The following is a 26,362-nucleotide window of genomic DNA, read 5'->3' as shown; positions in this document are numbered from 1 at the left end:
AAACTAGGAAAATACACTCTATCCTTTAAGTGTGAATAATCTCAAATTATAATTACGTGCAACTACACAACTTGTAAGAGATGCTTGTCATACTGTACACTGTAATTACAATGTAAAGTGTTTGTACTATTAAGCGTTTTGGTACAAAACCTTTTTGCTCATGTACTGAGACCAGAGCTATGAAAATGTGCAAAAATAATCATTTTTATTATTAAAATTATCTGTTGTTACAGGGAAGTTACTCATTACATGCAATACATGACATGCATTTGAGGTGTGAAGCCTGGTATTCTTTACTACTTTTTTTCTAACAATACAAATGAACTGCTTGGATCAATTTTCCCTTTTCCAAGCACAAAACACAAAGCAGGTGGGAAGCAGAATCACAGATATGCAGCACACAAAGAGAGAACAATTCCAAACCCAGTTTTTTTAAAATAAATATAATACTCTTATAGAAAACCAGTACCAAAATATATTTAATTTTAAAAAGCCTGCTACATTTAAGTATTTGGATTAGATTCTGTGCATTGCACAGCAACAAGTCAATAAGAGATACAGTTAACTACATTAAATTTGTTTCAGTTATAAATGCATACAGTACAACTTCAGGATGTGTTCGTGAAGTAACACTGATCCTCTTTTACAGGCAAGTAAGATACTCAAAGTCAGAGGTCAGAGCCACTTCTACTCTATCAACTACAACCCAGCAGAGAATTAAAAATGACTGGTATTTATAGTTCTGAAAGCAATGTCTGGTATAACTTTACAGAAACCTGTCTTTAAACTCCTCAAACTCAGTATCCTGTAGAAATGCAACACTTTTCAAATTGAAATGGAATTTTGACTAAATCCCCTATGGTCAGATATCGGTGTTTACTTAATGCATGAATAAAAGAATGGCATTAAAGCTGAGGAGGCTATTTTTATCTTAATACTTATTTTTGTCACAGTCAATACATATTTTCAATCCCAGATTTTTTGTTAGAACAACCTGCAGCACTTAAAGGAGTCAGAATCCTGGAATTAACACTGCTCAACATCTCATATCCCTTTTTTCCTGGGAAAGGCCTCTGAACAGGGCCCTAGGCAGTTGTCAGTCTCTTTAAAAAGCAGGCAACAGAAGGAAAGTTGCAGATCTTCAAAGATTTAGTGTGTAACCCGCTTCATTAATGCATTCAAAGAGCCTGGAAAAACAAATCTAATCTATGCTATGAGCAAAACAACACAATTCATTTTTACACATTTCCAGGTGAATTAATTGAACATTAAGGAGGCGCATTTTCCATAAGAGCAATATGGACCACAATGTTTATGTTCACAAAGCCGGAAAGAACATACTAACACAAGAAACTCTTCTAATGGGATGGCAGGATCTCATCCAGCTGTTTCTTGAAAGAAGCCACGGGTCTCAGCTTCAGGAGTGTGGCTGGGTACGTTGTCCCACAAACCTTTGTGTAAAGAATTGACTCCATGTCTCTTGGAGGTACTGGTAGTTTCCACTTGGTTTGCCCTTGATTCGTGGTAACTTACTTGCCAAAGGAAATTAGGTGGTTCTGATATTTTAGGATTCTGTTTCTTATTTCCAGTTTCAGTTTGGTCATGAAAATAATACTTAAATCTTTTTAAATAAAGCCCAGCAAAACGGAACAAATGTCAGGATCATCTTTCAGAACATAGGGGACTCTCCTCTTCGGAAATGTCTGAAAGCAGTCTTAATGGTGCTCAGCAGTTTTCAGTCTGTATTGCTGAATCGGGGCTCTCTAGATGGTAGCGTCACCCAGAGGTAGTGTCAGTGGGTTGTGTTTCCCTATAAAGTGTTTTGGCATTGATGGTGCTTGATCAGAGATTTTCTTTGAGCCGAGATTGCTGCCCATAGTCGACAGAGCATGCCACCCCTGAGAAAAGAATCATATTATTTGGTTACACATTACAAGAGTGCACAGCAGATTATTAATTAAAGACATTGGTACATGCTTTTGAGATTATCAGTTGCCACAATAGACAAGATGAGTTTGTGTTACAACAAACCACAGAAGATGTGCTGATAAATAATGTACCTGCTGTACTGTACATGGGGTTGCTACTATAATCCACAAACCCATGAATCTCACAGAACTGGATCTTAACCTAGTGTTGATGGTGTTAAGTGAACCAAACATCTAAGATTCCTGGCCAAGATTTTGGATTAGCCCCCTGGCAGAACAGGTACTTTTATAAAGTTGATTACCATAATAAATCAGTATTTATAGTAAAGTAGTACAGCATTAGTGGCATCACAGTATAGTAGCACAGTAGGATAGTATTTGGCTTCAATATGTAAAGCAGTGCCTATATCAGAGCATTGATGCCAAGACCTGCTGATGATGGGTCCAGAGCCCCAGTTCCCCATCCCCATCCCCTACTGCCCCCCAAAAGATCCAGAAAAACAAAATTATTAAAATTAGAGCCCACCGTATCCCGGAGTATTTCAGGTCATCCCTTGAAGCAATATACAATAGGCTTTGCAGAGTGAACCCATGAGCAAGTAACTGAAAACACAATGGAGAAATGGGTCAATTTTGATCCTCTGCGAAAGAAAAGTATCCTGCAGTGAAAGCCATTCGCAGCTAGATGGGCACACGCGTAATGTTATTTACATTTTAACTACTGAGCACAAATATTTGCTAATTGTTCCAGAAATTGTATTCCAGAGGATAATATAAGGCTTAAGCTCAAGTCATGCAACTTCTTAATAACAGCAGGTGCCTGATGTCTCAGTGAGGGGCATTCCCGATGAACTCGTGATCACTCAGGATTACAAATCACTTAATTGAGCTACCCAAGAAACCGAAGGAAATTAAACCTCTCTTGTATGGGGTAAAAAGACACATCCTCTCAGTGATCATTTCTGAATTTCAAAGCCTCCCTCGTGCACAAGTCTGAATTTGAGCAGCTGGCCCCCTGCAGAATAATCAACGGTTATTAATGGGAGTGTCAGAAAGCTGCATCCCCACCTGCTCTCTGCACATCATTAACTGGTTCCCCTGTTAAGAGCTGTTCAAAAAGAACATTCTGAACCAATAAACTATGAAACACCCTGTGACAAGGTTCTTAATGACAACATATCTATAGTGTTATTGCAGAACCGAGTCAAAACAATTTAAATAAAGGTCTTTTAGTAGTAGAAAGTAGTTTAATTAAGGAGCTAGGGTAGCCTCTGCAATTAAGAACTGGAATAATTATTCAGCTGGAATAAAAACAAACAGAAGACACAGGGGCACTCTAAAACAAGAGAGCCACTGCTGTTAATAACTCCAGTAGCTGCAGCGCTTACAGACTGAGGGCATGATGTCCTTACGGAGGTCCTTACCCTGTCTATGGTGTCTTCATTAGTCTGAATGGACCGTAACCAGCAGATCATTGCTGTACTCTCAGCATCTGCTTTCTGGTTTTGGTGATGAGGGGAGATGGAAGGTATATCTGTAAACAGATAAGATGTTTTATTGCTCACAGATTATTTTCCTTTTACCAAATGAGGTCTTTAGGTGGAAAAGCCTGTTGGAACATCTTGTGCAAAAACATTATCCTGAGATAATGACCTCTAGCTCCACAGCCAAACTCCTGGCTTCTCCTCAGGAAGTATATTTAACCTGCAGAAGCCATGGTCTTGTTGCCTGTGGCCTGTCAAACCTGAACTGAAAAGTACCTGAAGGCTAAGCATTACACATCTAATCACAGACAGAGGAGGCAGCCAATACAGGGATGGGTGTATGGTACAGTAATACAGAAGGTGTGTTGATAACAGGAAAAAACATTTCATCCTATAGCGCAGCACACATGCCCGTACCTGAAGATTTCTTCCCTCTCTACTCTGACTGTACAATACGTCTGCTAGCAGGGCTAATTGTTTTGTCTGCTTCTCCTCACACGCCTAATCCTGCAGGAGATGATTCATCCAGCACTCTGATCCCTACTGTTTCTTGCACAAGCAGGGATCTGTCTGCCAGTACTCTTCCCCTTGACAGGGAAAATCCCATGGTTTGGCTAGAGCAGATAGTCAGAAAAATCACAAAATTCCCCACTCCGATAATAGAGAGGCCTAAGTGCCTTTTTTTTAAAATGTGACCCATCTGAACATCTGAGGACCTCACCTACTGGGGAAGAGGACTTTCTGATTTTAAGAGCCTCAATCTCCTTCTCTTTCCTTGAAATCAACTCCTTCAGCAGGTCCAGGTACTCTTGCTCCTTCTCATTTAGCTGGGCCAGCAGCCTAGAACACAGATCCAGACAACAGTAAAGCCATATTCAGGATGGGAACTGCATTACGAGATACACATGCAAGCGTAGGTCTCATGTTGTTGCAACCCCCTCTGCTGGTCAACAGATCATAGCAGTCCAGGAATTAAGATGGAGTTCCTAGTCTGTTCTGAGAAACCCAATCCTTTGTCAGGGAGAAGGATTACTATGCCTAGTCCCTCGTACTTGATAAAGCTTAGATGATCTCTCACAGTCTTCTTGAACCACATGACTTGTGAGTTGGGTCCAGATTCTCGCAGCCCTCTTTATGTAAATGTCTTTGCTAAAGAGGACCTGAGTCTTATCATCATCAGTTTCTGGGTACTCCCCTGTGCCAGAGCTGAAGCCCAGTCGTACCGGCTCGTCTCCGCGCGCAGCTGCGTCAGCCGCTCAGCCAGGCTGCAGCTGCTGCCGTACTGGAGCCCACTTGCCAGGCGGGAGCTGAGGGAGGCCCAGCCCGAAGCCTGCGCTCCCGGCGCCTCCCGCTCCTTGCGGGAGTCGGCCCTCCCCGGCTCCTCCGCTCGGGGGCTCTCCTCTCCCGTCGACTCCTGTCCGTCCGTCTCAAACGAAGACTGCAGCTGGAGCCTCAGCTCTGAGGAACAAAAGACTTTGTTGCCATGCACCGATCTCCAAGACTCTCGACACGTAAGGCTTGTATCCCGCTCATCGGTTCATGGACATCGCCCAGCTGTTGCTTGAGAAATCGGGGGCAGCTTTGACACGTGGCTGGACAGCTTGTTCCCGACTCCTACAACCCCTTCAGCGCTTCCTATCCACCTCTCTAAATGCATTTCCCCATAGTTCCCAGGTGGGTCCTGTGGGTGGCGTTTCACTGAGGCTTCTAAAATAGACCACTGGGATGACTTTGACAATGCAAACACTGTTACTCTCAAGCTACGGTAACGCCCTGCAATTTAATATTTAACTAAACAGAAAAGTCCCCCCCTCCTTAACGAACAAAGGCCATTCTATAAATATGAGAGCAGATTCATTAAATTTTTAAAAAGCCTGGGTGCTTCTAAAACAGGATGCGTTAGCGGCAGCGATGTATTAGTCAGGAGCTGCGAATGGCCTCGAGCCAGTAGAGCTTGCAAACAGACCTGGCAGGAGGACAGTGATGGAGTCCTGCACAGCCTGCCTCACCAGGTTATCCAGGGCAAATATCCAGTGCGGCTTCACGTTCTGTCTCTTCAGGACCTTCCGGACCTGGAGGAGAGACCCGCACAGATTAGGGCTGAGCAAGACCTTTCTATCACGGCTTGAGCCTGGGTTTAATTTCCTTTTCTCGTTTTGCCTTTTTTTTTTCTAGAAAGAAAACCCAGCAGCAACAGGAAATTACCTGACCTTTAAAAACACATATTTTCAACATGAGTGGTGAAGCAGTCTGGTTTACCGAGAGTACCACAACATTACTGAAGGCGTCTACAATGAGAACAGGCCCTTCCACCCATCTATTTCAACTTTTTAAACAATCCTGAATGATCGATATTATTGGCCCTTCTATTACTTGGTCAACTGTAATTACATTTCATTTTTTCAAATGTTTTTGGACATAGTACAGCAGAAACTGCACTATACAGAATAGACCCAAACAAGAAATTTCTAACTCTGTAATGACAATTTATTCTTAAGCTGAACGTAAATGCTTTCACTGGCGTTTTTCTTCAGATAATCATTTTCCCAGTACATCCGCAGAAGGAAACTCACAGCGTCTTGGAAGCTGAACAGCACCACCTGCAGGTGACCGAGTGGAACGCCAGCTGACAGGAGGCTCATCCTGAGCTGCTTCAGGTTGCTGGTGAGGTTCTTCCTGTTGGGACAGCGGATGTTCTCTCTCAGGGAGGTGATCAGCTGACAGATGTGCTCTGCTGTGACCTGAGGCCACTCAGGGTTCTGCATACGAAGCAGAAGTTGTTTATCAACAATGTTCTCCTATACAGAAGCTCTCATAATGTGCGATTCAGCGTAAAACTGCTTCCTGTGTGCTACTATCTCTGGCGACCCTAAAGTACTCCCAAAGAAAAATGAACAAAGAAGGAAAACCGAAAACTTTGTCTTTGAAATTAGAATAGGCCTTTCTAAAAACAAAAACAGAGAATAAGAAGAGGTTTAAAGGAAAAAACAAAATGATCACAGGGAAGGCCAGACAAAGGGCTGCGTGCAGCCTGTTAATACAGAGCATTATTAAGAGACAGTGTGCAACACTATCGATGCGTGCACGTGTAAAAGCTGCTGTGCTCTGTGTACCTGGCTCAGGGACAGCTGGATGTTGCTGACCACGTTGTTAACATCCTCCGTGAGGATCTGATTCAGGGTGGCCCTGCGCTCGCTGTCCTTCCTCAGCATGTACAGACCCTCATTCTCCCCCAGATTGGATGGGCTGCCCATGTCATACAGCTGCTCCTCTGGCACCCTGCGGAGGGGAGACCGAGCACAACACCGGGAGTCACTGGCCCATGCGGAGAGCAGGAGACGTACAATCTCAGCACACATCTGCCCTTAAAGCAAAGGGTGCTTACTGCAAAAGCCCTTTTGCAAATCATACACACATTGCTTCATAAAGCCCACCTTTGGACTCATTTCCTTTACTTGCATCACAAATCGATCCAACACAACATAAAATCAAAGCTGTCCTTCGGAGCAGGGCAGGGCGGTCCTCACATGAGAAATCCGTTGCCGGGGGAGCTGGCAGTGGCACTCGTGGGAGTATCACTTCCGCACTGGGCAGGCCTGGTCCTTCTCAGGTCAAAGGAGCTGGACAGGTCAAGCTGTTTGGTGGCACCGGCGCCCAAGTGCGTGGCTATGGGTACAGACATGCTCCGCTGATAATCTCCTGGAAACAAAATACTCAGATCACCTGGATGTTAAAGCCTTCTTATATGAGTGCTGAATTCAGCACCACAAGCAACAAGCATCCGTGTCTCTACTTCGCTCACAGAGACAACCCCAGCCCCTCTCACAGGGAGAATGAGTACAGACAAGTCAGACAAATCTTGCCCCTTATGGAGCCAGTCATCTTCTGACACACTGCAAGCTCCGTAGCGATGTGCAGGAAGGTGAGTGCTGATTGGAGGAGAGGCGCAGCCCTCACTGACATCACAATGAACCTGCAGGTACCCAGCCTCAAACTCATCAACATCTGGATCCCAGGGTTCAATGCACACTCCAACCTTAACCAGATGAGGCACTAGGGAGCCCCCAAAACCAACGGATTTAAAAACCAGAATTACCCAGGGTATGAAAACAGCTTTGCCAATAGAGGAAAGTTTGTTTTTATTTTATTCTAGAAAAATACTTCTGCTATAAAAGATCATTCTCTCAGAGTTCCTAAAATGACTTTCACCTAGATAAGTTCTAGCTACTAGAGTGCTTTCAATCTTATGAAGTTCCCTCCCTGGAAAAAGAGACACTGCACCTGCTGATCCGGCTTCAGTCTGGGATGAGCCAGCGGCAGTTTTGGTTTTCTTCCGGCTGTGCGCCTTGAGGAAGGGGTCCATGAGGAGCTCAGAGGCTGTGGCTCTCTTGTCAGGGTCCGGCTCAAAACAGTGCAGCATGAACTCCTTGGCCTCTTCAGACATGCATTCGGGCACACTGGGGTGAATTTTAAACATCCCGACCTGGAACAGGAGAACAACACTGTATCACCGAAAAAACTCCCACACCATCAAATCCAACTTTGCCTTTTGTAAGGAATGGATTTACTGCAAATGTCCTTTAATAATTTACACGTGTAGCAGCAGTGTAACTAGCTCAAGCATAGAACAGGTACGTCATGTTTAAAAGGAGGCATGTTCTTACCTTAAACATGGCAGCTTGGGGACTGCCCAGCTCGTGAAAAGGGGGCTTCCCTGTGGCCATTTCAATAACGGTGCATCCCAGCGACCAAATATCAGCTGGCTTTCCATAGCCTCGAGGACCCTGGTCTATGATCTCTGGAGCCATGTACTGCAGGGTGCCTAAATCGAGCGTGCATGGTCAATCTTCACAGCAGCGCGGTTCGTTTCATTCCAGGGCTGACCAGGTGCACGCGTTCCCCCTACCTGTGAAGGTCTCTGTGCAGGGGTTGATCCCAGCCAGCCTCTTCGAGGTCCCGAAGTCGGAAATCTTCAGTACCCCGTTGTAGGTGTTTATCAACACGTTATCACCCTGGACCCAAAACAAAAAAAAAGGATGATCGCTAAACTGCACTAATTATGTCACTGTGGTCGAAAAAACGTCTGCTGGAGATAAAGAATCAAGGTGAAATGCAATGAATATAAGTAGTCTCTTACTGGAATGCAGAAAAAAACTTGGGGACAGTATAAAGTATCCTCTCAAACTCAGCATGGCACAGCTTTGAGTGGAGTGTCCAGAAAAGCGCTATATAAGTGTAAGCAATTATTATTATTATCATCATCATCATCCTCACAGCAGAAGTAATAATAATTAATTGCTTACACTTACATAGCGCTTTTCTGGACACTCCACTCAAAGCGATTTACAGGTAATGGGGTCTCCCCTCCACCACCACCAATGTGCAGCCCCACCTGGATGATGCGATGGCAACCATAGTGCGCCAGAACGCTCACCACACACCAGCTCTCAGTGGGGAGGAGAGCAGAGTAATGAGGCCAATTCATAGGAGGCCATGACTGGTAAGGGCCAATGGGAAAATTTGGCCAGGACGCCACGGTAACACCCCCTACTCTTTTTGAGGACCTCAGTTTTACGTCTCATCTGAAGGACGGCACCTTTTTACTGTATAGTGTCCCTGTCACTATACTGGGGCTTTAGGACCCACATGAACCGCAGGGTGAGCGCCCCCTGCTGGCCCCACTAACACCTCTTCCAGCAGCAACCTTAGTTTGTCCCAGGAGGTCTCCCACCCAGGTACTGACCAGGCTCACACCTGCTGAGCTTCACCGGGCTGCCAGTGGTGAGTTGCAGGGTGATGTGGCTGCTGGCACCTCACCTTAATGTCCCTGTGAACAATCTGGTTGTCATGGAGATAGCGGAGCCCCTCCAGGACCTGTCGGGTGTAGAAGATGATGGTGGGTTCGTTGTCCTTCAAAGGCCCCCACTTGGATCGCAGCAGCATGGACAAACTTCCTGCACGCACGAGAGGGTAAAGAGCATAAGTGAAGGGGGGCTGCTGCCTTACAGAACGACACTGCCTGTGCGTTTTCCAAAAAGATCTGCAGAATTTTCAGAATAGCGAATGTTAACAGGAATACGGGATATAATAAAACAGCATATATTTTTAGAAATGTATACAATTGTTATATATAAATTTAATTTACAATGAACATGAGGCATTATTAAAACTCATTGATTGAGGTTTGAAAATTAGATGGGGTCCACCTGCGGACCTGTGTTTTTCGCATAATGTAAGCAGCTTTGAAAGCTATAAATTTCACTCATTTCTTTCAGGACAACTGGCAAAACCAACAGGCCCCAGAGATTTGTTTGACATGAGTCAATACTTGTAAGGATGCTCTGGTACTTCTAACAATTCGGGCTCTCCTTAACTGATGATATTTAATGCAGAATTTTGTGACAATGTTTGAATTCGGCACAATGGTGCAATCAGCACTTTTTCCTCGGTTAAGTTGAAAACGGAAATAAATCCCCTGGCATTGCTTCTTGTGGATTGAAGACCCCAGGCTTCCTGTCATGGGCAGAATTTCACAATAACGTCTTCTCAGCTAACTTCCCTCCCTCTAAGCAGAGCTCTTTGGAAATCACTTGGCACACAAAATAGAACTAGAAAAAAAACAGTTTTCCACTCTTATCATTACATCTGCTCTGACGTTCAGATTGGAGTCAAGTGTTTTGCGTCTTTTTGAGCAAAAACATTAATCACTGTTTAGACTGAAAAAACGTAAAGCACACCGATACAGTATATAACAGCTATGGACTCCAAACCAGTTCTAATCTTGGGCGAGGCAAGAAATATATGACATCACTGATTCAGAGAAGCAATAAAGTAAAAAAGCAATTAAGTAAAAACCACGGAAACATTTTAAAATGCCAATGAATGGACTAAATGTAGAAACAGAACCCATGACTCATTTTATGAAAAAGAACCACATGGGATATTACTGACAAACACAGGAGGACAGGAAGCACAGCGACTGCAAAAACATTAAAAAAACTTCCTTGGAAATCCCAGCCCCAGTCCTCTAATGACAGCCCCAGCTCAGAGTGGCAGAACCAAGAATACAATCCGCCAGCACTTCGAAAGCATGGCCATACCTGTTAATCCACCTCCAGGCTGTTGCGTTTCATTTTTACAAAGAGGGAAAAAACAACAACTTTGTAATTAGTGTACTAATAATATGCAAATGTGGATGCTGTCTGAGTGGCATCCTGGACGATACATTGCATGTACAGAGCAAGGCTCTCTAAGCCACAGGGAAACCACATCTAACATAACAGTGTTTCCACAACAGGCATCGCTGCTACACAATATAGGCCAGACTGCATATTAATGGGTGTACAGAAATGAACAGGGGTGCATTAACCTGAACTCCAAACCCCCCCTGTGTGGGCACAGCATACCTCCTGGGACCTCCTCCATGAAGATTTTGATGAAGCCACCCTGGCTGACAGAACCCAGGTACCGAACGATGTTTCTGTGCTTCAGGCGCTTGTGCAAGGCGATCTCTTCATGCAGGGGCTGTGAGTACCTGCGAGAGGAGACGAGCAAAACCGAAGAGTCTGGAGGAGGCTGGCAGTGCAGTGGTTAAGGCTCTGCAAGCCAAGCAAGTTTCTTGACCTCCTTCTTCTGAGTCTGCTAGATGAGACACAGCCGAGATCTCATTATAAGCAATTTGGCAAAGTACACCCTTTTCTGTAGTCTGCACACGCCACTTTGCATACAAGGATCGCTTAGATGACACACAGTACTGTAGTATTACATTTCCCAGACAGCTGATTTGCGCAACACGTTTTAATTTCAGACCTGTTTTCCTACATTGTTTTTCTTTGCAACAGTGAAAAACAAAACTAAAATGCAAAACGGTTTCCGAGAAAAAAAGCTATTTCCTTCTACATCTACATTCCATGTACAGTTGTGAGAAAACATTTGTGAAACTATCATTAGGAACTATATGGATTTCTGCATGAACGACTCCTAAAATGTGATGTGATCTTCATCCAAGTCATAATAATAAATAAAGACAGCCTTATTTAACAAATAACACACACAACATTTTACATGTCTAAATCTTTATGGTTACACATTTTAGGTGCCAATCATGCAGAAATCCAGATAATTCCAAAGAGTTCACAAACTTTTTTCTCACAAGTGTAAATGTAGGAACACGATGAAAACTTAGGACAGGGCAAATTCTGGGGAGGCTTAAGAAAAAGCCCAACCGAAACCCACTCCTGAAAGTGCCGTACTTCCGGTCTAGTACTGTGAATCGTCAACCTATTGCACACTGGCACGCGGGACGTTAAGGCTCACCATCCTGCCGTGAAATTTGAACGGTTTCCGGTTCCTGTCACATTACCGAAACCTGCTGAAACCTACAGGGGTCTTGTTCTGTTTGCGCACTTCCTGCTCGTCCTCCATTAGCAGATGAGCATGCAGTTCAGCGAAGAGGAGGCTCCCGCTGCCCTCTCTCTCACTGGAACAAACGGTACGTACGTGCTGTCCTTCTCTGGGATCTCTTTGATGGCAATTCGAACCTGGTTGCTCAGATCCCTGCCGGCGTACACCACCCCATAGGTCCCTTTTCCCAGCACCACCTTCTGGCCGGACTCGTCGTATTCGTAGGCAAACTGCAGGAAGAGGGGGAGAGGTGGGGGTAGATCAGGTCATACTCTTAGGACACCTCTCCTTTTAGATATGTTAGATTTTGCATCTCCCCAGTTGGAGGTCTCCCATTATTCATTATCCCTGGCAGAGTGTGTTCTGGCATTTGAACACATCATGAGCCCCACCTGCCCCACAGAAGAGTTGGAATCGACGAATGAGGGAAGAGTTTCACACTCATGCCACCACAAGCCTACTTTGTTGAATAGCCAAGAGAGAGCACTGGCCAACCAATCCCAGCACTGTCCTATAAGCAATCAGTCAATTCCCAGTCCAGTCAGCAAACTATGCAAGCACCATTATCATCAGAGCCTTAGTTTAGTCTTTTTGTTTTAAATCAAACTCCGAAAGACTAAAAAGGTTCTAAAAAATGATGCGCCAATTCGCAACAAGTCCAACTCACTTCCAGTACACCCCCAGAGCAGAGGCCAGGATCTTCCAGATGCGATTCATTCTGCTCCACAAAGGAGTTCACCACTTCACAAAACCTGCAGGCAACACGAGAGTCAAGTGACATGCGACATCACAAAAACCTAAGCAACAGGGGTAACGCTTCACAGCGACACCTACTGCAGAGCTGCTACCTCAGGCCTGCCCCCTTAAACAAACCCCTCTGCCCCCGGCTTCCTTGCCCATGTGGAAGGAGGACCTTGAACTGCTCCCACTATTCCAGAACATGACACACACAATCCCAACATAAAGACCGCAACACAAGAAGTCTATACCTATTTTTCAGTGTTCATCTGAAAATACTAAAAACCCTGCTGGCAAAACCCTACAACGTGAAAAAATGCCAAAAATAAATTGTAAACCTTATCAGCAATTGGGTGATGCAATGACTAAGCAAATTTTAAAGATAAAACACAGCTGTATGCTGCAGTTGTTTTCTCACTGCTCCCAGTGCATGTCCAATTTTCAAACTGCTTTATCCACAATATATGGTATACACCACCAGAGAAACCCCAGCTCTGAAGCTCTCGATTTCTGTCTAAACTGTGGCAGCTCTCCTCAGAGGGAGGAGGAATACTAGAAAATGAGTCTTCCACTAAAATGGGCTACTAAAACAGATTTAAAACTGTATAGTTTGTCACGATATTTTCTTTAAACACATTTACTTTTAATTGCTTGTTTACAACATTAAAAGCACAACAGCAGACATTCACGTCCCTCTTGCCCCTGGAGTCTCATGTGGACAACCAGATTGAGAGGAGCGAGTCGAATGTTTGCATGTGGGGGGGACAAGAATCAGGCCCTCAGTCAGCAAACAGCTGGGACTGTGGCGCACTGCTAATGGTTTACATACTAACACGCCCGCGTCTTTGGCAAGGAAAGATTTCCGGTGGCCCACCCTTTGCAGTGCAGCTCACTGGGAAAGTAGAGCTGGAAATCGTCGGAGTTGTACAGGACATAGAGGAAGCAGCAGCGCTCATCAAACTTCGAAACACTGGAGAAGAAGAAAGGATAAAGGCCACTGTTCAGCTATCGGAGCCGACCCCTTTCCACTTTTGTGGAAAACTAGGCAGAACCATCTTTCAACGACTGGTTGGATTAAACAAAAACACTAGGATGAAACATCTGCTACTACAGCAGGGGCAGCACACGTGCTCCAAAGTGTTTTCCCAAAAAACACATTACTCAGAGTACTCCAGCCTCCTCCCACCCCCAGAGACATACTGGCCAACTTAGTTAATGTCTAGAAAGTGTCCCTGTACATGTATGTGTGTGTTATACTGCACCATATGTGTCTGGGATAGGCTCCAGTTTGCTAGGACTCTTGTCCAGAATAAGCACATAAAAAGATGCTGCATAAATGTGCTGCATGAAAGATACATTGGTGGTTGGGATCCACTGCGAAACAAACTTAAGATATGATCTGAGACAGCAGCATGTTCTGTGATCTCCTCAAGGCTGTGACAGAAGCTGTTCTGTACAGGTTCTAGTCTCCAGGGACTTTATGAACTGTGAAGAAGCAACAAATATTGTTCATTCCACAATTCCAGAATTCAAGGAAATTAAAAGCAAAAACTTGATTGCAACTGTTGCAATCAAGCAACTATTTTTCTAAAACATCAAATGTTTTTCCAAGAAACTCACTACCTAGGGAGCAGGAAAATTAATAAAGATATTTAAAGTTTCATGAAAACATGTCCACAAAACTTTCAGTGGTTAACCTCAACCTCAGAAGCCCAGGAAGGAGTGACTTTGTAACAACACATTAATGTAACAAAAAAAAACAAGGGTTTGACTGGGCTGAACAGGCCTGTGCAAACATACCAGCTTGGCAGCCTGCACAAATAGCTATTTGTAAATGACGGAAAGAAATGACCCACAGCATTCAAAAGATTCAAAAGGGGCAAAACATTCTAATGGTATCTTCAGTCTGTTTGGAAAATTCCCAAGATTGCTGCCTGTGATGCAGAAATCTTCTGAAGCAACACAGACAGTAAAAGGCAGCACATACAGTACCTCACTCCTCGAATTGCAGATGCTGGGAAACGCCAGTGGTGCAGACCTTTCTGGAAAGTTGGACATAACAGATGTTTTTCACATTTTGCACACAGTGTAATGTCGGATTGCCTTTTAGTTTCTAATTTCTTGGAAATTTCTCATTTTGGTCATTCTGGAAGTTCATATTTTCATGCAATGGAACCATTCAAGAAGAAAAGGGCAGGTGTTCAGATTGCATAATTTCCTAACAAGATCTCTTCTTTCTACTACTGTGAATGCAGTAGTATTTTTTATACAAAAATAAAAAAATGCATATACTTCTACAATTTTTCCAATCAAAGCAACATTATGTTTTTTACGCAAGTCACAATATAAAATGTTTAGATGTCATGTGCCAACGGACAGGCATGTTGTACCTTGTCTGTAGGAGAGACATGCTCCAACTGAACAGTCCTGTTCTCTTCTTCCTCACTCAAACTCACAATGGCAGGCTGGAATACTTTACTGGGCTCCAAGATAAGAACCTAGAAGAAAGAAAAACAGCAAAAGCCATTTGCATTGGACCCTGCTCTAAATTTCTAACAAACGCCAGGAAACACAGACAAGAGTAAGTGTAACACAGAACTGCAACACAGACAAGTAAATGCCAACTGTGTTGCTTCAGAAACCAAGAAGGGGCCCCTGTGTCCCTGACTCACTCATTCAACCACACTCTCGCAAACAAATAATCAGAACATCTTACAGGGCACCTGGTAGTCTTCACTGAAGGTTTGCAGGCCTGCAGTAAAAAGTTCATCCAGAAGTCCACTATCTCCTGACTGGGAGATTTCTCTTCAGGAGGGTGAGAGAATTGTTTGAACATCAGGTACGTCTCCATGACAGACCCTAGAAACCTGAGCAGCAACAGACAACAGAATCAGGAGTCAAACGTTTCAAGGAGACAGAACAATGGTTCAACTACAACTACAATGAATCAAGTGTTTAGTGCCGACAAAAACATGTTATTTATGTGCTGTGAAACTCCGAAAGGTTTTTTTTTCCCCCAATAACGCAGAGGCAGAGTGTGCACCTTAGCTGAGGTCCATATGCAGTTGTTGTATAGTGCCACACAGTCCACACCTGGCCCTGCAGCCTAATATCAATTGACTTGAGTTTGCAGTTCTGTCAAGCTTCAAGCCCAGATTGAAAATTCATTGGCCTTTTCCGCTGGCAGGACTTGGAAACCCAACACGCCTTAGAAGGGTTCAAGACTATAAGAAGAAATGCCTCTTCAAATCCCTGCTTCTCTCATGTCAATCATATTATAAATGACAGAGGTATTTCTCACCATATTGGGGCTTTCAGCTTGTATAGCTTTTCAGAGGCTGGGATGACTTTTTTGTGCTCGTTGGCTAGGATGCTGGCTCCCAGATAAAACCCCACATCCCAGTAAAACTGCATCTTCTCCAGGCTGCCCTTCCTGCCCAGAAGGCTGCTCAGCTTCACCCCTGTCATGTGCCACACAGACAGGACGACAGGAAGTCAGTACAGCACAGCACACTTGAGCCGAGCAACAGGGTGTCCACTTCACGCACAACCGTAACAAAAATCATTTACAAGATTTTCCAGTAAATCCGGAAACCACCCCGAGTTTTGTCTAAATAAGCGTGCTATCAGCAAGGAAAAACAAATATCACACAGAGGCAATGAGGCATACCATCCCTGGCTCACCATATTCCAAACACACACAGCAGGGAAAACACTAACTCTTACAAGTATGTGGGAGCCAATTCAGGATGTTCCCATTCTTTGATATAAGATCTATATTCCTTAGAAAGACACCACATGCTATTTGGTGCCAATTCAGGATGTTCCCATTCTTTGATATAAGATCTATATTCCTTAGAAAGACACCACATGCTATTTGGTGTCTTTCTAAGGAATTGTTAGTCCTGTCTTATCAGATGCATTCCTGACCCCAGGCATATAATTCTGAATGTCTACTGCTAATGTTTCAGTACATGCAAGTCCAGTCGATAGCTGCTAATTCCTTTTGGCAATGTTATTCAGGCACTGACAATTTACATACCGATTTTCCGGAGTTCAATCGAAGTCTCAAACTTATGACCTGCTGCCATTAAAAGAACGACGTTGTTGATTCCCGAGTGCAGAGTTGGCTCACTTCTAAATGCTCTACTGTACCTGAAAGTAAAGGCCAAGTAAAAAAAACTGGGTGAGACCCCAGAGCTTGGTTAGTCTGCATATTGTGACAGCATTGTGCACACCTTCTCCTGGGGCAATTCTGGTACACTGAAAAAGCTGTTAAAGTGTAATGAAGTGGGACATGTATACATCTCACTTACCCAGCATCGCAAATATCACCACTTAAGCACATTGTGAGAGGTGTTGCTGGGGTCTGTTAATTTAGCCTTCAATAAAAGTCACGCTAAGATGCCATAAAGCTGACTTGCTTTAGCAGCTCCAGTGACTTAACACTACATAATTAAAGACAGGGACAACACCCACAAACGGGACAAAGCAGACCAATGCCTGCTGCCTATCAAAGGACAGAACCTAAAGCAAGACAGAGTAGGACAAGAGGTTATTACATATCAAAGAACAGGACAAGCACTCAGATTGTGAAATAAACTTTCTTCTGACTGTATATAAGAGCTGGGAAACCCTTGCAGTTTGTCTGTTCTGTGGGGCAGACCCAGCACGCATTGTTGGACTTATTGAGCTCAATTAAAAATGAATCTGCACAAGACTGTGTCCTGCTCCTCTGATGCAGAATTTCCCACAACAGTGGCAATTCTAGTACACTGAAACAGCTGTTAAAGGGTAACATTTAAATCCTGAAGAAAAACAAGGAAAATGTCCCTTAATTTGAATAAAGTACAACAGAGATACAATGCTCAGTGTACAGTTGAGACCTGGCATATACTATATTACCACTCGGTTCAGAGCTGAGGCTTTAAGAAACACATGGCCATCTGATTCAAAGCAAGCTGTAGTAGATGGCAGTAGTTACTTTTTAAAAAACATGCACAGCATTCACTGGCCAGGCTGGGACCTGCCGCGGTTTTGCCTACCAGTCGCTGGCCTGGTCTCGGCTGCTGAGGTCGGTGAACCCAGAGCTGATGAACATGTCCTTATAGATCCGTCCACACAGGCAGTACAGGTCAGAGGCCACGCGCTCCTCTGACTGCACCACAGGAAGAATCACCGCAAGGGCCTTCTGTCTGTCCCCAGGGCTGTTCCTCCTGCACACACAAACACACTGGAATGCACGCCAGGGCATCTACAGAGAATGGACCCATCCACTGTCTACAGCATGTAACAATCTCCCAATACAAGCACACATATCATCAGCCCCTATTTATGCCTCCTTATCAAATTGCCAAGCAAAATCATTTACCGTGAAGTGGGCAATTCGCCACAGGGCTTGATTTTGTAAAAACTAAATGGATCTCACACAAGTTGTGTAAGGCAGTGCTTCTCCTCCTTACCCTGACAGGCCCCTGTTTCTTCTCCACTTCATCCCAGCTGATCCTTGTTAACAGAATTTCTTCCTCCATCAGAAACTGCTCACTTGCTTCTGCACTTACTCTTCTGTTTCAAGATACCCCCCACCCAATAAGCAGCTGGAGGAAAGGTCTCTGCCTCAATCCAGAGAGCCGTTCTCAATATGTGCCCAGTTACAGTAATGCTGCCCAGTCACAGGAATCTTTCGTCTTAAATGGTTAAGAGCTCAGTTGGCATGAAGACCAAAAGACACAGGGGATCTCCAGCACCAGGCTGTCGCCCTGGTATCAGCCTCAACAAGCTGAACACTGACTGTTGGAGGCACCTTTATGTGGGATTGTAGGTTCATCTCATATTCTATATCTCTATAAAGATTTACAGAGGAAAACACCCTAAAGCTTCCTGTACATGGTAAAAAATATCACGTTTGAAACACAGCAATTACCGGTTTAGTGCAAAAGCGTAGTGAAATTTTATATTCAGCTGCATAGCCAAAACACAGGTTGGTAGGCTGTTCAAGGTCTCAACCAGTTTTATCATGGCATCATAGTCCTATAGACAGGAAAAAACAATACAATCACAAAAGAAATCAGCAATTAACTAATAGATATTTATAAACAATTTATTTTTCAGTAATGGAAAACAAAACCATATTCTTGGCATACATTCTTTGGCAAATTGATATAAGTTAATTTCATATGAATCTACTGAATGAAATCATTTATTACTGTACCAAAAACAGTAAATAAATGCTATAAAATAAATACGACTACTGCAATGTTTCTTTACTCATACAACAGGAAATAAAAGGCACTACTGACAGGATACCGTCATCTCTTCTGTCCTGAGAGAGAATGAACATAGCCAGGTGGTTGTTTCAGTACATCCCCAGCAGTAACACCCTGTCACTGTAAAGCTTCCCAGCAGTGACAGCATCTGCGACGCCGATTAGAAAACGCTACTCCAGCCTCGCGACCGGGGGTATGTGAAAAGACATCCCTAATGCAAGAAATTGTACATGGCGAATAAAGTGATCAATGCTAATAAACAGCACCTGGACGTCCCTGTAGGACAGCAGCAGGTTCATGACGACGTCGGCGCTCAGCAGCTCCACGCTGTCCAGACGCTGCTGGATCTTGCCCAGCTCTTGGCTCAGCTCACTCCCACTGTACCTCTCCCTCGCAACACGGATGTCATGCTGAATCGTCTCCCGGAAATATTCACTGCAAAACGATAGTTATGATGTGTAGTTAGGACTACGGCCCCAAACACATCCCCAGTCTTTCAGTGAATAATCAGCAGCTCCCAGTATCCTGATCACTGCTGGGCAGTAGGTGGGAATAACATATCAAGGTTTAGTGAAAAACAGTCCAGAGCAACTCGACTGATCAGAACAGAATTTCTAGGCTTTCAGGAGATCATAATCAATAATTTACAACTGTGCTTCTCAGTCTTTGTTTTGGTCCTGGAGCAGTCTTGTGCCTGCTGGTTTTGTTCCAAGTGATCTCTTAATTACGAGTGTTAACTGGAGCCTGTAATTGCCGAGACATTTTTCACATGGGAATAACTCTGCATTGGACACCTCTTACTGCAGGTCAATGTTATTCCTACTGTTTAAATCCAACTGGCCGGATTTCAGGTTGCACACCTGAACGAGGGCAGTCCTGAACCTCACTTTCCTTAGCCTCATTTGCCTTTTTAAAATATCTTGAACACAGCGCCTCGAACTGAAATAAAATGAGCCTGTGATTAAGAACCTGACTGGAGTAAACTCCAGGGTGAGGAATATATAAGAAGGTAAGGTTACAAATGATTTGTCCCACCTTCCTTGCTGATAAGTAAACAGCCTAAAATAATTTTGATAATAATACAATTTTACACGTGCCTTACATAACTGAATGTTGAAAACAATACTTAAACAAACAAGTGAGTAGTTAATACTAAAGAAACCGCACCCATATTTAGCAATTATTTTTTTAATTCATGTCAAGACTGGGAACATTCTGCAGCCCGTGCTGTACCAGTGGTCAGGGGAGTGTCCAGCTGAGCTGTAGCTCTTTCAGACACACTGAGTCCAGAAAACAAGGATGTTGCATCCCCACACTTTGGGAATGCTCTTGCTGATCACTGGAAAACCTTCTTTAAGTGAATGAGTTATTATTATGAGTAATGAGCTGCTTGGCCAAACCAGCTGTGAGGTTTGAGCCGGCACACGGAGAATGTGCAGAGCACAGCGACACGTGACCCCGCCAGCGCAAGTGGAGACGATGTAGAAGAACATTTCATACTGAGAATAGGAGGCACTTCTTTACCTAATGGGTTAACATAGTATTGAAGAAACTACCCGGCCATATTGCTGAAGCCGATAGCCTTGCTTCTTTCCAGAAAAGGGCTGGATACAATTCTTGGATCAATTAACAACTAACTACCAAAAGGGCTATACAGGTGGAATGGCCTCCTCTCGATTGTAACCTCTCTTAGTTTTTATGAACTTGCAAATCAGCCCTTAAAGTCTGTTGTCCATCCATCCATCTAACCCAAACTCTCAGCCCAGCTGACGACAGAACGGGCAGCCGGCCTACTGCGGAACACAAGATCAGAACTCAAGCTGCGCTTAGTGACGGGGCTGGAAGGCACCACTCACCAGGAGTGGATGTGTACGCTGTCCAGCAGCTTGATCAGGCAGTCGACCAGGGGGGTGAGAAGAGGCTCGATCTTAAAACTAGGCTGCAGAAACTCGGAGAGACACTTCATCATGCCCACGTCACAGGCAAACACTTTGCCCTGGGGAGAAACCATGTAGGGGATGAAGGTGTAGCTTCCACACTGCTCCTGAAAAGGGAAGACAGACCAGGTCAGTGTTTGTGTTTCCGCCTGTGCTCACACTGGTACTTGATCCTGAAGTGAGACCAGAAAAAGAAGATCTCCTCGATATCAGCCGTTGTAAAGGAAGGTAATAGCATGCAGGATGTATACAGACTCACAGACCTGGTCCAAGCTCCCTTTTGTCTGTACCACACAACAGTCACACCTGTCACATGTACTGTACCAGAGATTCAGGAACATGTTGTAAAATTAGCCTTTTGCTCATTGCTGCACTTCAAAGACTTGCAGAGCTTATTCGATATTTACTGTGGACAGTTTGCACTGTATTTTCACTGACTATGCCATGCATTTTTACTTTGACAAGGCTGCTCCTACAGTATGTGCATGATAATTTTCTTTCACATTTCTGTGTGCTTTGATAGTTTACTGTGAATATGACTGGGCTTCACTACAGTTTACTTTGCAGGTTTTGTGCAGACTAACCTTTAAATGGTAAAACACAAAAGCACAAACATGTCACCCTATTAAATACATTTATTATTTGAAGAACTTACAATACCAATACAATGGGATTCATCATTTTAAACAAGAAAAGGAAAGCTTTCGTTTAGTTCTGTTTTTACCACAAATTTAATACAAACTTACTAGTACAAGAAAACCTCAGGAAGTAGCGGACAGCAAAGTATAAGAACTCCCAGCTTCCCGGTTTCATTGGCACACACATGGCAGCACAGCGATATATCCTGCTTGGCGTCTGCACTAGCAAGTTCTCAAACCCACAGCACGTTTCTAAATTTAAACTTCCCCAGATGGATCGTTTCAGACGTACAGCAGCATCAAAAGTCCTCCATTGCCTCTAATGATTCTCTGTGACGTCTCTTGATCCTTTAAGGACTAGATAACCCCCATAAAAATATTTATTCCACAGTCTGCAAACTGGCAGCTACTGAGATAATCCTAGATTGAAAGATCCAATAAATGACATCTGGGGGTTCTGGCTCCCGTCTTTCCATCATTTGAAAAAAAAAAGTAGTAGCTCAACGGTTTGCTGAATGCAAGTACTAAAAATGACTGACAGTTTAATGTTATCAGATAATTTTTATTAGAATAAATGTATAAGTAAATCCAGCAGATCTTGTAAAAGATTGCAGGCCCGTATCTTATCTGTGACTTGGAGCACAACCACTTAGCAAAAGCTTTTTAGCAGAAATGCACAGCTCAGAAGTGCTTAGTGACCAGTGTATGACATAAAATAAACGATTACCATGAGCATGCTGAGCTTCTACGAGCAGCAGGAACAGATTGTATAGGAGATGTGTGATTTTCACAACTTCGTGAAATACTTGCAGGCTGATCTCATGGCAGGCTCCTAGCATGATCACCCGAGACAGCGATGAGGGTAATAGAGTCTGGGTCTGTCGGATATGCTGACTGGCACATTCCACCAGTTCCCAGTGGGACTGGCATCCAGGGACTCTGGCCAGGAAAGATGTCGTGGGGCTTTCTCATGCTGCTTGAGCCAACAGTCGCATTTAAAGCAAAAGTGCACTGTGCCAAGAAGAAACTGTGCATGCAAAGAATGCACCAGACAACCTTGTGCACTTTCTAGAAATGGCTATACGAGCTCCACAGGACAATTAGCTCCTAAAATCCAAACTGGCTAGATGGGTTGGGGAGCCTCCTCTCATTTGCAACTCTCTAATGTTCTTACTTCAGTGGTTATATTACCCATGATGCCCGTTACAAAACATTCAACATAGAAGCTGTCATGCCCAAAAATTGCCCTTCAGAAACGCATTAAGAGCAGAGAGATAAGAGCACAAAACTGGTTCCTCCAGGAACCTCCTGCTGAGCTTCAGTGCCTGCAGAAAGGCGTGCTGCTTCCTGCAGTACAGGATGATACTGTTGGTCTGATTGAGCGATAGCGCCTCTTAACCACCAAGACGGCAACTGCTCCCATCTCTGACATCCATGTGCAACAAGGACTGACTGAGCAATTCTTAGCCACCGGCCCCCACTCCTTCTGTACAGCTCCAAACAACAGCACCTGACAGCCTCCGCTGACAGTGAAGTCCATTAATGCAAAATCTGCCCGATGTCTGTGTCGAAAGCAAACAAGCATCTTCACCATCAACAGCAAATGGCAAGAACATACGGAAATCCATGGAAAACCCTAGAATAAGTTAGGAGTTGTACTGACAACTAAAGAGTTCAACTTCCTAAACAAAAAAAATATATAATTAACATTATTGATCTTAGAACTGGTCCGCGATGCATGTCAGAGGTAGGTGTGAACACTACCTATTACTTAACATGTTTAAAGTAGCAGTATTTGAAACATAGCAGCAATATGGATAATGACTGACAGGTATGATTAAATTTAATGCCCTTCCTTCAGACTAGTAATAACAACAAAGCTATCTTGGGTAACCGTATGACTCTGCATTCACTGACATTCCAGCCAGGAGGAATTAAACTGCCTGTAAACTAAAAGCCATCCATCAGTTCTACCTTTTCCAAGAAGGAAATGGGTGACTCCTTCCCGTGTGCTGTGAACATTTAAAACTGAACCCCAAATGACAATTTGTCATTTTGTTTTGGCTGGTGTATTTCCTCATTCCTACACTAAATCACAGCTCGACCTCGTATTCACATCGACACAGTAGTGGCGACTGACGCTTTTTGCAATGTTTGTTCAAATGGTACTATTGTATATTTATTGTACTGTAGTGCATTGGGTCAGCACAGTGGGGCAGTGGCAAGACCTCCTGCACGGTGTTCGCATGCTGCATGCGGTGATCAGTTTATGAAGTTATTGCCACTTTCCAGTAACAGTTTATGCTGTACTTCTGCTATGCTTGAGTACTGAGGGAGATCAAGAGTTAACCCCAGAGCGTGAGCTAAACATGTTGCAACCTACTTAATAAATGAATAAATTAACCGACAAGAAGATAATTCTGTCAATTAACCGGTTTATAAATTGTCTGATTTTTCCAAAAATAAAAGTGTGATTTCAATTCTATATGGAAAAAAATAGGTTGGTATATGACTAAATGAATTGTTTAGGAAAAAAGGGAAGAATTATAAATACTGGGAAGAGGTAACACTACAGACTGACCTCCCCAGGAAATGTCTAATCAACTATCCCTCATAATTCTATAATCAAGAAGCACAAAAGAAAATCTGGAGAGCCCTGTATACTCACAATTGGGTCAATAAAGAACAATTAGGTCAATGTTTGGCTAAGCGGTTAAGTGCACTACAGACTTTGCCCAAGCACAGCTGTAGAGCACATTTCTCACCTTCAGCGCCTGCAGATCGGCCTGCTGCTTGTTGCAATACAGGATGACATTGTTGCTCATGCTGAAGCTCTCCCTCACGCCCAGGTGGTAGAAGAGAGAGGGCTGGCAAAAGGAGTCGCTCATCTCCACCACAGCCACGTCTGGGGAAGAAAGAAACACTGGTGGGGCTGCTGGGCTTTGCGGAGGGCTCCACACTTTCCATAATATTTTTCTGGACACTCCACCCAAAGTGCTTTACAGGTAATGGGGACTCCCCTCCACCACCTCCACCACCAGTGTGCAGCCCCCCACCTGGATGATGCAACAGCAGCCATAGTGCACCAGTACGCTCCCCACACACCAGCTCTCAGTGGGGAGGAGAACAGTGATGAGGCCAATTGATTGATGGGTTTTATTAGGAGGCCATGACTGATAAAGACTGGGGGAAATTTGGGCAGGCATAACACCCCTACTCTTTCGAGAAACGCCCTGGGATTTTTAATGAGCACAGACAGTGAGGACCTCAGTTTTCACGTCTCATCCGAAGGATGGCGCCTTTTTACAGTCTAGTGTCCCCGTCACTATACTGGGGCATTAGGACCCACACAGACCGCAGGGTGAGCACCTCCTACTGGCCCCACTAATACCTGTTCCAGCAGCAACCTTAGCGTTCCCAAGAGATCTCCCATCAAGATACTGCAGGGTCACATCTGCTGAGCTTTACTTTTAAAGCAGAAACTTTCAGAGACCAGTGCAAAACTATCTCAATATCCTCCCCTTCCACACAAACACACAAAACCAATACAATCCAAAGCCAGTTCAGTTCTCAGTTTCATCCCTGCAACTGCAGTCTGACAGATAACATCAGCAGTAAGTTCCCAGGGGATTTCCGGTTATTAATAATTCATTACTAGGCTTTACAGGAAAAAAAAATGTTGTATACGTTTAATAAATTTGCGTGCATCTATCGGATTCACAAAGTAAAAGCGATGTAGTGCACGACCTTAGAGTTCAGGTGCAACTAGCACCAAGGCTTCATTTCTATAGATTAATGATCTATGTAAGACTCAGAATTAGTTTTTGAAGTTTTTTTACTATTAGGTAAACTACTCTAGTATTACTGAAACCATTTTAATAAGGTGCGTATGAAATAGTCGTTTTTCAATGTATAGCATTGGAATAAGAAGATTACAGCGTTCACAGCCGACAGAACCCGTGCAAACACCTTTACCTGCCCGCTGGTCTACACTTGCCTGCGTTGTAGAAACTGTCTAACACCTCCGTCGCCCCCAGCGCAATTCTCTCAAACGGGATAGCGGTCAGGACGGCGTGGGTCCCGGCGCACGCTTCTTTCAAGCTCCCCAGCGAGAGATTCTCCTCCATGTGAGGCAAGGACGCGTCTTCCACCTCGACGTACACCACCGTAACAGCCCTCGTCCGGCTTCGCGGGGAGATGACGCTCTTGCCCGAGTTGCTCATTTCAATCGCCAGCGGGTCTTGCCAAAAGCACCCCGCAGACTCCCCGCTGGCCCTCCTCAGCCCGTGTGCGCAAGCCGTGCTGTTATCAAACGCCTCCATCCGCACAACCTAGCTCCCCTTCTTAAAAGGGGGGGTGGGAAAAAAAGTACTTTGCAAAAGTGCGTCAGGTCAGCACTCCCTGAGTCGCCTCCACAGCCATGTTTCTCTTAATTCCTCAGGTGAGGCAAAACTAAACTTGCGTCTGTTCCCGTTCCCACCAGTCCCGCCTCTCTGAGAGTTGAGAGGCGAAGTTTAACACAGACAGGCGACCTCTGGTGTCTCTCCGAGCACACACCCAGCGAAGCGAAGTTAATAGAGTGCTGGATATGTCATACTATACATGCACTTAAAAAGAGATAAAAAGGATTGATATTTTTATTCATTATTCCAGTAGTCAGCTCTTATCTGCTTTTTTGGGGGGGAAAAGTAATGAATCACAGCTAGGACACCTGAAGAAGGCTCCACGGCCGAAACGTTGTGTTCTCTTTCTTCTTTTTTTCAGCATGGAATAAACCTATTACTTGTTCCATATTAGGAACATTCTGCTTATCCCTTCTTAAATCGAAGTGTGCGCTATTATTACAGTTTCTCTACGTGTAGATTAAGACTATGCGTCTTCTGTGATGGAAAACCCACAATAATTATAATATCCCGAATAATTAAACGCCTGGTGTGAAATGCAAAGCAATGCTGGGTTAATTCCTGC

General features: G+C 44.1%; 1 protein-coding gene across 4 annotated transcripts; it reads right to left on the bottom strand.

Moving 5' to 3' along the window:
* Positions 1 to 186: 186 nt before the first annotated feature.
* On the bottom strand, positions 187 to 26,092 carry si:ch211-1i11.3 (mitogen-activated protein kinase kinase kinase 5). 4 transcript variants are annotated; one of them, XM_015348787.2, is made up of 28 exons: positions 25,392 to 25,906; positions 24,160 to 24,299; positions 20,676 to 20,863; positions 19,086 to 19,254; positions 18,477 to 18,583; positions 17,599 to 17,769; positions 16,596 to 16,708; positions 15,855 to 16,014; positions 15,270 to 15,420; positions 14,944 to 15,051; positions 14,546 to 14,595; positions 13,428 to 13,523; positions 12,483 to 12,567; positions 11,912 to 12,045; positions 10,819 to 10,946; positions 9,230 to 9,366; positions 8,319 to 8,424; positions 8,077 to 8,234; positions 7,694 to 7,895; positions 6,940 to 7,111; positions 6,526 to 6,691; positions 5,986 to 6,171; positions 5,379 to 5,484; positions 4,636 to 4,870; positions 4,134 to 4,252; positions 3,353 to 3,462; positions 2,455 to 2,531; positions 187 to 1,898 (listed from the first exon to the last, which is right to left on the bottom strand). In XM_015348787.2, the coding sequence occupies exons 1-28, from the start codon at positions 25,714 to 25,716 to the stop codon at positions 1,811 to 1,813; spliced, it is 3,987 nt and encodes a 1,328-aa protein (XP_015204273.2). In that variant the 5' UTR covers positions 25,717 to 25,906; the 3' UTR covers positions 187 to 1,810. The 4 variants fall into 4 exon arrangements, with proteins under 4 accessions (XP_015204273.2, XP_015204278.2, XP_015204276.2 ...); XM_015348792.2 differs by lacking the exons at positions 187 to 1,898; positions 2,455 to 2,531; positions 3,353 to 3,462; positions 4,134 to 4,252 and having other exon boundaries at positions 4,780 to 4,870; positions 5,422 to 5,484; positions 5,986 to 6,088; positions 25,392 to 26,092; XM_015348790.2 differs by lacking the exons at positions 187 to 1,898; positions 2,455 to 2,531; positions 3,353 to 3,462; positions 4,134 to 4,252 and having other exon boundaries at positions 4,780 to 4,870; positions 5,422 to 5,484; positions 25,392 to 26,090.
* Between the last annotated feature and the right edge of the window lie 270 nt (positions 26,093 to 26,362).

Source organism: Lepisosteus oculatus, chromosome 11 (assembly GCF_040954835.1).
Source record: "Lepisosteus oculatus isolate fLepOcu1 chromosome 11, fLepOcu1.hap2, whole genome shotgun sequence".
NCBI classification, from domain to species: Eukaryota; Metazoa; Chordata; class Actinopteri; order Semionotiformes; family Lepisosteidae; genus Lepisosteus; species Lepisosteus oculatus.
This window is presented reverse-complemented; position numbering and strand designations above follow the sequence as displayed.

Excerpts from the sequence above, each read along its gene's own strand:
- si:ch211-1i11.3 (XM_015348787.2), bottom strand. The coding sequence starts at position 25,716 with ATGGAGGCGTTTGATAACAGCACGGCTTGCGCACACGGGCTGAGGAGG. Across the intron at positions 18,584-19,085 it reads TGTCCTACAGGGACGTCCAG|GACTATGATGCCATGATAAA; the intron begins GTGCTGTTTATT and ends TCCTGTCTATAG. Across the intron at positions 10,947-11,911 it reads ATCCCAGAGAAGGACAGCAC|GTACTCACAGCCCCTGCATG; the intron begins GTACGTACCGTT and ends CTCCTCTCGCAG.